This window comes from Cyanistes caeruleus, chromosome 9, assembly GCF_971803275.1.
Source record: "Cyanistes caeruleus chromosome 9, bCyaCae1.hap1.1, whole genome shotgun sequence".
Lineage (NCBI taxonomy): Eukaryota > Metazoa > Chordata > Aves > Passeriformes > Paridae > Cyanistes > Cyanistes caeruleus.
Window position 1 is genome coordinate 28,013,336 of NC_141709.1, and position 12,523 is coordinate 28,025,858.

The 12,523-nt window shown below is 40.0% G+C and overlaps 1 protein-coding gene across 7 annotated transcripts in view; it reads right to left on the minus strand.

The window, feature by feature from the left end:
* LOC111933065 (BEN domain-containing protein 5) overlaps positions 1–12,523 on the minus strand; it is an 887,514-nt gene that overhangs the window by 665,946 nt on the left and 209,045 nt on the right. For all 7 annotated transcript variants that reach the window (XM_086842548.1, XM_023932447.2, XM_086842546.1 and 4 more), the window contains exon 4: positions 3,060–3,154. In XM_086842548.1, the coding sequence (XP_086698674.1) occupies positions 3,060–3,154 (95 nt within the window). The remainder of the gene's footprint in view (positions 1–3,059; positions 3,155–12,523) is intronic.

Below are 12,523 nucleotides of genomic sequence, written 5' to 3' on the forward strand. Positions count from 1 at the left end.
TCTTTACAGTGAAACCTATATTTTTGCTTATCCCTCAAGGATATCCCTACTGCTTCCTCTTTTCCAGTAGCTCATTACTGGAAATGTTTGGCCTTACTTCAAAAGAGAAGAATATGTCAACACCAGAACATCTGTGTCCACATAGAGTGCTTTGATGACAGTGATATACTCCATTTGCATCAGTAACACTGAGCTGAACCTTGATGCTGTCTGCATTTAAAGATCTTACCCCACAGGGCAAGAGAATACAGGTCAAAAACGTTGATCTCTGTTTGACACACTCTCTACTTCAAGAGCACTTGGCAGCAATTTGTTCCAGAGTCAAGAATCAAACTCACAAAGTGTTGCAAAGCTTGGAGCCATGTTTGCATAACCACATTCAAAACAAATATTAAAATTCACAGTCTCTGGAGGCCAATCTACTTTTGATATGCAGGGGTTTGTGAGCAATACGGTCAAATTCTAGCCTGAATACAGTAGGAAGTTTCTCATTTAAATCAAAAAGCCATAACTCAGGCTTGAACATCTGTTATAAAGAGGGATAATGTACATATATCTCTCAAATGCAAAAAAGGAAAACGGGCAATTTATCATCTAAAACTCAAAATTGATTATCTAAAAAAAGGGGGAGGAATAGTTATGTGTGACAGAGTTGTGCCTATCAGTGTGGCCAGAGGAAGCTGGGTGAATTTTGGCATGGAACAAATGGCACAATAATGATTAATTCCTCAAATATTTCATACAGAGGAGTTCAGGGATGAAGCGTGAGCTACAGAGTTTTTGTAGCCCATGGCTACTGGCAATCGTCCTTTTAACTGGATTTTAGAAACTTTGGTGTTTCTTCAGCTTTTCATAATTAATATATAATTTTCTAATTTAATTACATTGTGTCCACAAAACTGCTATGCTGACATAAACCCTAACAGGATGTGGAGAGTTTTAATATTTTCCTTCCACACCTTCCTCCCCTCATGTAAACTCAGCACTTTTGCAGCACTGAACGATGCAATATTGCTTACAGGACTAATGCTTACAAAATATCAAACAGCATCAAATCAGTGCAGCTGGATATTGCCCTGCTCCTGTTGAAGGACCACAACCACCTGTGTGCTGCAGCAGCAGCTGCAAGGACTGGCAAATCCTATTTCAGCAAACAGAGAAAGAGAAAATTTTGTTTACAGGTTGCAGCAGAATGCCATGGAAACAGATACAGAGGTAACTGTGACAGGCGTAATCCAAATGGAAGACATCCCTGATAGAGCTCATATATCCAAAAATAATATATATGTTTTCCCACTTGGAAAACACATGCATAAATCCTATTAACATCAAGACAGAAAATTATACTGAGTAGACCCCAATATCACTAAGGTCCCTGATAACAGTATGAATTAATGTGCACCTTCAAAGCAGAGCAAGATGTTTTCATATGCAGACTATTAGAAAAAAATAAAAATATCTTAATAGAATAATCATCTTTTTAAAGAAAAAAAAAATGCATCTTGAATTTTTGAAACAGGATTAAAGTGTGGTAGTAGCCCTGTAAAAGGAAGCTGCTCAGCACCTGCTGCCTACACTGTGCCTGGCTTCAGGCAATGTTATTCATTCCTCACTTTCATGGGAGCAAAATACATCCTCTAAAAATATAAAACACAAAAATAAATAGGTCTCCGGGGAAGTGGAAGAGAAATCTGTTTTAAAAATAGTGAAGGAGCCTCTATGTTCTAAAAAAAATAAGTCAATTTTGCATTGTTTTGTAAGATTTACACTTTAATTTGAAACCGAAGTAAGGCATAAAATTTGTATGAAAGCAATATCTGATTTATAGATAAACTTAAAACACAATACACTTAGCTGCAGATGCCAGACCCCAGTGAGAGAAGGAAAAGGTTTTGAAAGATGATTAAAATATGCTTGATAAATGTGGCCCTGAAATGCCCCAAAAGATTTTTCTGAAGTTAAATAGTAAACACAATTAACATGACTTTTGCTACAAAAACACTAAATGCAATGGATTTTTTAAATTATTTTTCAATGTTATTACCTGTTCTTATTGAACTGGAATTGACACAGTTCCAATGACTGTGAGACAGTCCATATGACCTTATCATCTAGACAAAAAGCCAAATATCCATTCTGTTGGTCACATGAAGAGGAAGCCACACTATGAGAACAATCTTATGACCATTTCCATCTCCTGAGTGGAAAATTTGTGACAGTTGAATCATTTAAGAAAGATATATTTGTAAAGCCCAGATAATGTCCACCTTGATCAAATGTATTACTAATTAACCAATAAAAAGTAGCAGCTGTGAAGGCTGACAAGAATAACTTACTGTACACCTCTGGCCTAACCTCACTATCCATATTCAAACAAGTCTCCTGGCAAAGGCAAATCATATAATTCTTGGGAGTCTTGCATGCATTCAGACTCACTAGATTTGCATATTATTATTCACAGTAGATGTTTCATTACATTTGCTTTGAGAAAATGTACAATCTATATGGGTATTCACATGTTTAATATGCACATGACTTCCCGTTTTGTACATTTTATGCAGCTGATGATGAGGTTGTTTGGCCTCCCTCTGTCTTAGACCAGGCACTGCTCATTCACATGAGGTCAACTCACATGGCAGAGCTCACGTTCCTCTACCAAATTCCAGCCATCCCAAAATAGGCTGAACAATTCCAAGCAGCTTTTCAAAACCAGACCAACCCCAGTCCATCTCCCACACTATTTGCAGGGGTTTTTCAGGAGACTAATGCAGGACAAAAATACAATTGCTGTCCTAAGAGCCGGACAGTCACTGGAAAACAATTCACCCCAAGCCCTGACTGCTCAGTTTGCTCAAATGGACACCACTTCAGTCATGCCTCTTGAAACAAGGTCCAGAATTCACACTGTCCATGTTCTCCAAAGAGAACCTGTCCTCACAACGCTGCTGTATCAAGGTTCTCATACTCTCAGGTAAAAGTGCTCCTCAACCACAGGGTCTTTGGTACAAGTGCCAAGTAAAACATTAACATCTCATTAATTCTTTGAGAGAATAACTCACCATTTTGGACGGCTTGTGGATTTCACCATTGGAGCCATCCCATCTCTGTAGAGGCTTTTTGTTTTACTGAAGTTGACAACATTGAAAATTACTCTCTGGAGGGGAAAAAAAAAGAAAAAGAGATCAGGTATAAATTCTGAAAGTTTCTATGTGTGTTGTCTATACCAGATGCATAAAAATATACACAGATAATATATGAAATAGATGTGTAGCTTATGTATTATTGTTATTCTCCATAGGCCTCAGATAATGGATATCCTGTCTGTTCTATGAATTTAAAAGGCCCATGTTGTTTTATACTGCATTGATACATATGAAATATATGTTTTTAATTTAGCATGCTGATTTTTCAGTAGGAATCCTGGCCAGATGAAAAAATAAGCAGAGCAAGTCCAATGTGCTGCACTGATGTGATAATGTGAACATGACAGAGGTGGTTGGAAAGCTGGGATATGGGGTAGCATTCCTTGAGAAAACCTTCCATCTGCTTCATAGAATCATAGGGTAGAAACACAGAATTGCTGAAGCCAGAAAAGACTTCCAAGATCAAGTCCAACCATTAATCCAGCACTTCCAAATCTATGGGTAAACCATATCCCTGAGCATCACATCTACATCCCTCTGGAAGAGGCAACTTCTTCCCTCAGCAGGCAGTTCCAATCCTTAACAACCCTTTCTGCAAAGAATTTTTTTCCTAATGTACAATCTAAAACCTCCTCTGGTAAAACCTCTTATCCTATTATCCTATATGTTATGTCACCAACCCAGCCTGTCCATACCCTGTGCAGAGCCTTCCTGCCTCCAACAGTGCCTCTCAACACTCCCATCCAAGCTGGTGTCACCTGCAAACTGACCAAGGGTGATCCCCCACCCTTCTGAGCCTTCATGCAGCAGCAGCAGCAAAAAAAAAAGGTTCCTGATGGTTTTTTTCACCCCTCAAAGACAGGAATATTTCTCTTCCTTTCCCCTGGAAAAAGGAAGAATTTTCCTTTTCAAAAAGTGTACAGGATACCTACAGAGAGATTGCACATAGCCATCTGTTGTTTGAATATGATAGATAAGAGGAAAATATTCTAAACCTGATCTTAGTTTCAACTAAAACTTTGGGGAAACTGGTTAACAGGTCAAGGAAGGGCAAAATTTGGATCTTAAAGGGTAATGGACTGATACTAAAAGCAAATTAATGCAGAGGGACAACAAGAGAAAACAGACAAAAACTTTCTTTACCATCTGTCTGCTTCAAGTTGTTTCATACAAAATTACTTATTCTGTCTCTGTTAAGAAAGTCTAAATTTGATCTAGCTCATCTCATGGAGTGCACTGACTTTTCAGATGGTAAATGCAGTATCCCTCATTTGTTGTACTCTTGATACCCAGCACTGATGTACTCCAACAAAACAAAATATGAAGTCTAAATTAGTTTTTATAAAACAGTCCACAATATAATGATATTTTCAATTTCTACATCTCTCTTTACATTTGTTTTTTAAAGGTAGAAGTGAAGACAAACCACTAACAATTATATTCACACTTTTCTTTTAGAACAAGCTATTTAAATGCTGGCACCCTTCATAATGGTCTATGAGAAGCCTAAGTGATTGATCACTCTTTAAAATCAAACAAATTTTGGGTGAAACAATAAGATCAATTAAGCTTTTATATGTAAAACTTTGCAAAAACACATCTGGACCTTCCAGGCAGTCTGCTCAGGCAACAGGGAGTGATGAGGTGAAAGTGAAAGGGACCAGCAGTGGGACACAAACAGGAACCAGGCACATTTATCCTTTCCTATGGGGCAGGTAGGATGCCAGGTGAACAGCACAGCCCTAAGTAGCTCTGGACTCCAGAAAAATTAAGCCAGATTTTTTTGAGGTAAGGTAGTGCTGAAGATTTTGTGAATGGGAGCACCTACATCTACGTTGCAAATTCTGCAGATCAGTAAAAGCAAAATCTAAAAATAACCTGTAGGTTTGACTAGAACTGACATGAAAAACTAGCAAGTTGAGAAAACCACTTTCTTGAAGGTGGTAATTGAATTTTGCATTTCTTGAAGGTGGTAATTGAATTTTGCACCGAAGGTAGTGAGGAAACTACAAATCCCAGCACAAGAGTTTTCATGCATTTTGAGATTTTCTAATGGTCATGAGATGAACTTATTTTTATAACTCTTGAAGAAAGAATGCACTTACTTTACAGAATGTTTTGTTTGTCATTTTAAGTGTTTAGGATATTGCTTATCTGATTAAATATCCACCTTGGGAGGTCTCTAGTTATTTTTCATCTTCTTACATTCACAATGGATGGCTTCAAGTTAGAGGATGTTATTTAGGTCTCTGCAGGCTTTATGCCCTACATGGAAGCATTTCCCCCTATTAGAATGCTCAGATTTTCCTCTGTTACTTAACTCTGTTCATATTTTTGAAAACAAATTAAGTTGCAACAAATTGGTTTGTTAATCTTGATGTTTGCATGGAGTGAATGAAACAAACAAGATCTCCAAACCAATTGCCTTAAACTTTGGATGCAATCATGTCACTGTTGGAAAGGGAAAGTTGCTAATTTTGTTACATACTGACTCAGAGCAGACAGCTGGTAGAGAATGTTCTTATTCCAATCAAGCTTATTTTGTATAATGAGTTGGGCAAATGTACACAACTGGGTAAGCAATGTATATAAAAACAAAAATATGCAGCTCATTTAACAAAACACTGCAGATGAGAGCGTTTCGAGCGCTCCCGCTCGCCGCGGAGCGAGCGGTTTGCAGCGCGTGCAATTCCCCCAGCGTGGCACCGAGCTAGGCTGGCAGAACCAAAAACTCAACAGCACAGAGCAGAACTTTATCAACACACGCCACTGAAGCAATAAAGCACACAAACTGAAGCACTCAAATGAGCAGCTGAACTCCGTCAAGTATTCCTGGTGATAGTTAAAATAGTCCATGCAGCTCAGGCGGTGAAGTGTGCAAAAATGTAATGACTACAGGATACACACTGGATACACATGCTGGAAAAATATGCAGCTTGCTCAATAAGGTATGCAAACAGCTTTGAACTGAATGCTATCATAAAAAGCTGTGATAAAGCAATCAAAGTTTTGCTGAACAAATCTAATTTTTAGTGTAATTTCTGTCTATACTTAAATCCTTTAACACACCAGTTATGCAGCGTAAAGAGCAAAAGGACTAGAAACAAGCTCTGCACATGAAAATGGTTTTTTTTGCAAGAAAATTATCACTATTCTGAATTCTATGAGTTATAGGAGATGTATAAGTTTGTCATCTTATAAGCAATGTAACTGAGATACTCCAAAATGAGTATTCAAGAATTTAAGAAATGTCAAGTTAAGAAAACAACACTAGATTAAATGTACTTAAAATCCCCTAGAAATTGCTTTGGTCTCCAGAGCATCGATACATAGAAAAATGTCAGAAATTTTTACAATAAAAATACTTGGGTATTTGGGAGTGTATGAATACCACTAAAAGAAGCAATATTCAAATTAATGCTATACCAGAAATCGTAATTATGTGCTTCCACTTCAGATTTAGGATAAAACCTTAAACCTTTTGCATTATTTTGACAAACTGATCTGCAATTTCTGGGTAGGTGGAAGAGGCAGGGTGTGGAAAAGCCTCCCAGGACAGCATCATGCTCCTGGGGATGCATCAGGATGTGCTGTGGCTTCACAGCATGAGGGAAGAGCACTGCTGCAGTCTCAGGCTCTGAGCTGGGGCTGCCAAATCTGAGACAGATGTTGGAGAACATGAGACAAGGCAGGCAAGTTCTGCCCACTGAGAGAAGGAGGAGGAGGACCTCTTCCTATAACATGGGCAGTAAGTTTGAATTTGAAGGCATCTTGCTGATAAAACCATTTGGACAGAAAACAGAGAAAAATCTCAGTACTTTAGCCTTAAAACTTACTGATTATGTCAAGATTTCCTTATAGTCCTTTGCAGACCTACTTCAGGAATTAAAAGCACAAGCAGGTATTAAGGGATGCTCAGTGTGTTTAACATGAGCAAGGTAAAGATGAGCCATGAAGAAAAGGAGAAAAGGTGGTTGAAATTTGTCACTTTTTTTTTTTTCTCATTGCTAGCAGCTTTCCTGACTGGAGCTGGAAGGAGCTGCTGTCTGTCTGGGGGGAAAGCACAGGGCAGGGTGGTTTTGGCTGGGAGCTGAAGGCACCGAGAGTGGATGGCTGTATCCATCAGATTCCAACAGGCTGGTGGGAACACAGGGTTCACCCAGCTCCCAGCAGGATTTCCAACTGGAGCAGGTTTCCAAAAGAAAGTCACACCTTTGACAAAGGTTAAGTGCCTTCCCCCAGGAGAAGGACACACTTGGTCCCTTCTAAAAGGCTCCCAGGTTTATTTTGCATGGTTTTCCCTGGCCGGCTGCTCACAGAAATAACTGCTCAGCTCTGGCTGACATTAAAAGGGGAAAAAAAACAAACACACGATAGAACACCACAAAATTCTGCCTGAGGCAGACACCTGGCACGGAAAATTTTGTGTCAAATCATTACAAGTATGAGAAGTTTTAACTAACTGAAAATAGGGTTTGCAGTAGGAAGTGTCAGGCCTTCTTAATATTGATGTAGCATCCATATATTAAATATTTTAAATTATATAATATATTTAATATTAATAGCATAATAATTTCAGTTCAGTGGACAATGCTGAATGCTACCAGTATGAGCTATCATAGTACCTGGGGACCAATTGTTTGAAGACAGTCATGAACAATTTCTTCATTTAACCAGCCAAAATAAGAGAACTGGGCACTAAGTATTACTATAAGACCTTTCAGCTGAAATTAAGTCTGAACTTTTGTGATTTAAATGAACATTAATGATTCAAATGTGGTGGATACCATGGGGCTCTGCCTTGCTTACGCTGCTTGATATTTTGCTCTCCTCTCCTGTAGAGTCTTTAGATATTCACTGTTTTGTGAATTCATGAAACCTGCACCTTTTTTTGAGTTGGTTTCTTGCCTCAGCAAGAGCTTTGGTTATCCTTCCTTCCTTCCTTCCTTCCTTCCTTCCTTCCTTCCTTCCTTCCTTCCTTCCTTCCTTCCTTCCTTCCTTCCTTCCTTCCTTCCTTCCTTCCTTCCTTCCTTCCTTCCTTCCCTTCCCTTCCCTTCCCTTCCCTTCCCTTCCCTTCCCTTCCCTTCCCTTCCCTTCCCTTCCCTTCCCTTCCCTTCCCTTCCCTTCCCTTCCCTTCCCTTCCCTTCCCTTCCCTTCCCTTCCCTTCCCTTCCCTTCCCTTCCCTTCCCTTCCCTTCCCTTCCCTTCCCTTCCCTTCCCTTCCCTTCCCTTCCCTTCCCTTCCCTTCCCTTCCCTTCCCTTCCCTTCCCTTCCCTTCCCTTCCCTTCCCTTCCCTTCCCTTCCCTTCCCTTCCCTTCCCTTCCCTTCCCTTCCCTTCCCTTCCCTTCCCTTCCCTTCCCTTCCCTTCCCTTCCCTTCCCTTCCCTTCCCTTCCCTTCCCTTCCCTTCCCTTCCCTTCCCTTCCCTTCCCTTCCCTTCCCTTCCCTTCCCTTCCCTTCCCTTCCCTTCCCTTCCCTTCCCTTCCCTTCCCTTCCCTTCCCTTCCCTTCCCTTCCCTTCCCTTCCCTTCCCTTCCCTTCCCTTCCCTTCCCTTCCCTTCCCTTCCCTTCCCTTCCCTTCCCTTCCCTTCCCTTCCCTTCCCTTCCCTTCCCTTCCCTTCCCTTCCCTTCCCTTCCCTTCCCTTCCCTTCCCTTCCCTTCCCTTCCCTTCCCTTCCCTTCCCTTCCCTTCCTCCCATAAAGATGTAAGTTTTCATCCCTATAAAAGGCAGATCTACTTCAGAAGAAGAGAAAGGGGGAAAAAAAAACCCACAAAGAAAGAAAAATGAACCAACCCCATGACTTGTGAGATTTTGAGACACCATTTATGGATGTGAGAAAGTGGCAACATGGGATTGCTGCCTGCTCACCAAAAAACGTGCTGCATTTTGGTATTTGAGTCAGAAGGTCTTTAGGATCTTTTCTGACAAAGCACCTTAAACAAAGCTGTACAAAAATAAATTACACTGGAGGGACTTCCAGATGGAAAGAAAAAAGTGTCACCTGCAACTGTTATCAATGCTGAAGAAAACAGGTAATATAACAGTCAGGTCTGTGCAAAATCCCCAATGAGAACTTACAAATAGCGTTTTTCTGACCTTTTCAAATTTAAATCATTCATTACTGCTAACATTTTAGAATAACCCATGCTTTTCCCTTTGTAGGAATACTCGTCCTTTCAGATGGAAAAGTTTTTAATATTGACAGCATTTAGCCTTTTTCTCTTCAGCTAAGGAGCTTTCAAAACCTGCTGATGCTTAGGAGGGGAACATAAATTCTCACTTTCAGAGGGGGGAGGATGCTGGGGACCACTGAGAGCTCCACCTGCCTCGCTCATAGCTGCACCTGTGTCTTGTTAACTGGAAACTGTTGAGCCTTTACAAACACAACAAAATTTTAGGAAAGTGACGCAGCAAATGTATTACAGATTCTGAATTATTAGTGTTTTCCCCTTGGTAGTGATCTTCACTTAGTTACTTGAAAGCAAGGAATGCTGAAGTCTGGGATGTTGCAAAGAGCAACATTAACATGAGACCCAAAGGATTTTAATACAGCAAGACCTTTGATATAGTGCTTTGCTAACCATTAAATCAGTTGAGCCTCTCTTGTGGTATTTGTCTCTGTGGGGGAGATATCCCTGGGTTTGATGCTAGCCCAGCACCCTTAAGCTGCATGAGTGTTTTTCAGGTAATGGGGTTTAATTGTGTGTCAGTGTCAAAAAAATACTTTTACAAATAATTACTAGTTTAGGCATTTGCCCAGTTATCTGTCCCTTCTGGCAGTTCTTTCTTTGCCCTCAAATGTGCTTAGGCACAAACCCACAGAAGATGTAAGACCTGTGCAAGCCAGGGCTCCTTCCCCATCTGGGATTTCACTTTTATCTCACTAAGTTCTATGGCAGAGAGAGTAGAACCTCTTCCAGCAGAAAGCTTCCAAAAGGATTTACAGAGGAATTGCTACTCCCTGTTTCATGCCATGCTATGGACTGATCACTAACCTGGCTTTTCTCTGAGACCTGTTGAACTTAAAAATTATGAGAGAGTCACTGCAAGTTCTCCCAACTCAACTTTTTTTTGGGAAAACTGCAAAACTTTTTCAATGAACAGAATAACAATATTGTTCTCCTGCAATCATAAGTCAGCTTTCTGTTTCAACTTTTCATCTGAACATCAATAATACGACACTTTCAATTGAAAACTCAGAAATGTCCATTTGGAAAGCCAGCAGTTGTGTAATTAGACTGACTCCTGTTCCCTGCTCCCTTGGGCCAAAATCTCCAATAGAATTGCAAATGTGTCAAAGGACATATATTGGATTGTGTTGATTCATCAAAAAGAAAATAGCACAAGTCCTGACAGGGCATATAATCAGGCTACAGAGTTATTTAAAACAGATTTGAAGCTGAAACCTTCTTGTCATTTTTTTTTTCCCATTCTTTGCAGCAAAAGGTCAAAATTTTTGCAAAAATAACAAAGGCATCTTTATTTAATCAGACTGGGGGGAAAAAACAAAAACAGTCCTTCTAATATTTCCTATCTCTTAATATATATGCAGGCTTTGGCAAAGGAGCCTCCTCAAGTTCCATTGCTGAGAAATTGCAGAGCTACAGGGACGTGTGAGCAACTTTTTACTTGATAACTGACAGGTGCCTAAGCCCTGTTGGTCTTGTCATTGCCTTTTTCCATATCCATGAATATTTTCAGGAATATGAGAAAACAGTGCATAGCCTTTCTCTGAGACTTTCTCAACCAGCTAAATTATTTCCTAATACATTCCATGCCACATTGCAGCCACTGCCAGATGACATTTGAAGTAGCATCATGTATTAAACTCATTCTGCATAATTACAGAAGCTATCCATGTTTAGGTTCTATATTCTTTTCAATCAATATTATGGCTGCAGGTGGATAGTAACAGCTGGCTGTTCTGGAACGTGTTAGCAAAATTTGCGGATATCTTACATCCCTCAAGAGGAAGCAGCTGAAAAGACTTACATTTTCCTTTTCCTAATAGAAATTATTTAGCCAGTGAGAAGAAATGCTACAAAGTTTTGTAGGATTTGAAATAGTTATAGTAATAACATCTTCGTGGTGATACAAAGAGATAAGGCTGTCAGTGAAATGTTCTCAAGTCCAAATCCCCTTCATGGAACAGAGCCCACAGGAGGCTTCAAAACAATGAGGTCAGTTTGGAAAAGGGAAAGGGCCAGAAAAAGTCACCACATGTAGGAACTATGGTAAGAACCAAGAGCCCATGTTTATGAGCACTGGCATAAAGTGTGTCCTGAGGAGCAGAGCATGAAGTGGCACCAAGTTCATATGGGAGTATTCTACACCCTCTGCACAGACTGATTTTCTGAGCCCCTCAAAAAGTGCAAATCAGCCCATGATCCAGCATCAAAGCCTCCCTTACCAACAAGGGATACACTTAGCAAGAAATTAGACCCTGGTGATGGACACCAAAGTGCTGCAGAGCTTCAAGCACGCAGGTGGAGTGCTGAACACTCTCACCCAAAATACTGCGAGGCAGCAGGTGACAGTGGCACTAACAATGACAGAGTGGCACTGATATTTGTATGGATCATGATTTTACTCACCCCCTAAGCACACAGAAGGTAACAATCACGATTTAAATAGCATGCAAACAGAAAGGCAGAAATCCATCTGATACCCAGGCTGGAAGATGAGAATGAAAAAGCCTTTTCAAGTGTAGGCCCTTGTGAGGAAGATAAAGAAAGCCCTGTTAAGGGAGAGATTTGGATGAAGCTTTTCCAGCAATTGTTTACTTTGTATTTTTGCAGCTGGCATTTTTCAGTGTTAAAAGCTAATGTTTGTCTGGAGCTTGTGGGAAAATTCTGTGGGGGAAAAGAAGGAGATGATAACACATAGAAGGTAAGACAGGATACATGGGAGAGCTCAAAAACCAGCACCAATGTATTTGCCTCAGTATTTTCTGATGGGTCACAAAATAATGACATTTTGATGTGTACAACCCCTGGTTATTACTGCCAGTGGTCTTGTTCATGTTGCTGGGATCACAGCCTTGCAAACGTAAACCCTCTCTATTTACCTCTCCAGTAACTAAGCACAGATGGGCTTTGTGTCCAGGTTATTCACGGAGGTCCTTGGTTTTCCCTTTATTTTCTTTAATTCAAGCATTTTAGTAGCTATTACAATGAAACCTTTGAACCTTCTATGTTCTTCCATGCATGGCTCTGAATAGTAATAGAATAAAGGTTTCCCATATTGTACAGCTCCTTTATATTTAGACAGAATTTGAATTGGATCCTTACTGGAGTAGCTGCAGTGCTGACAAAAAACCCTGGGTTGTTTTTTTTTTTGAGGGAAAATATAAACTATATGCTATCAATTTCATGAAAATAAGG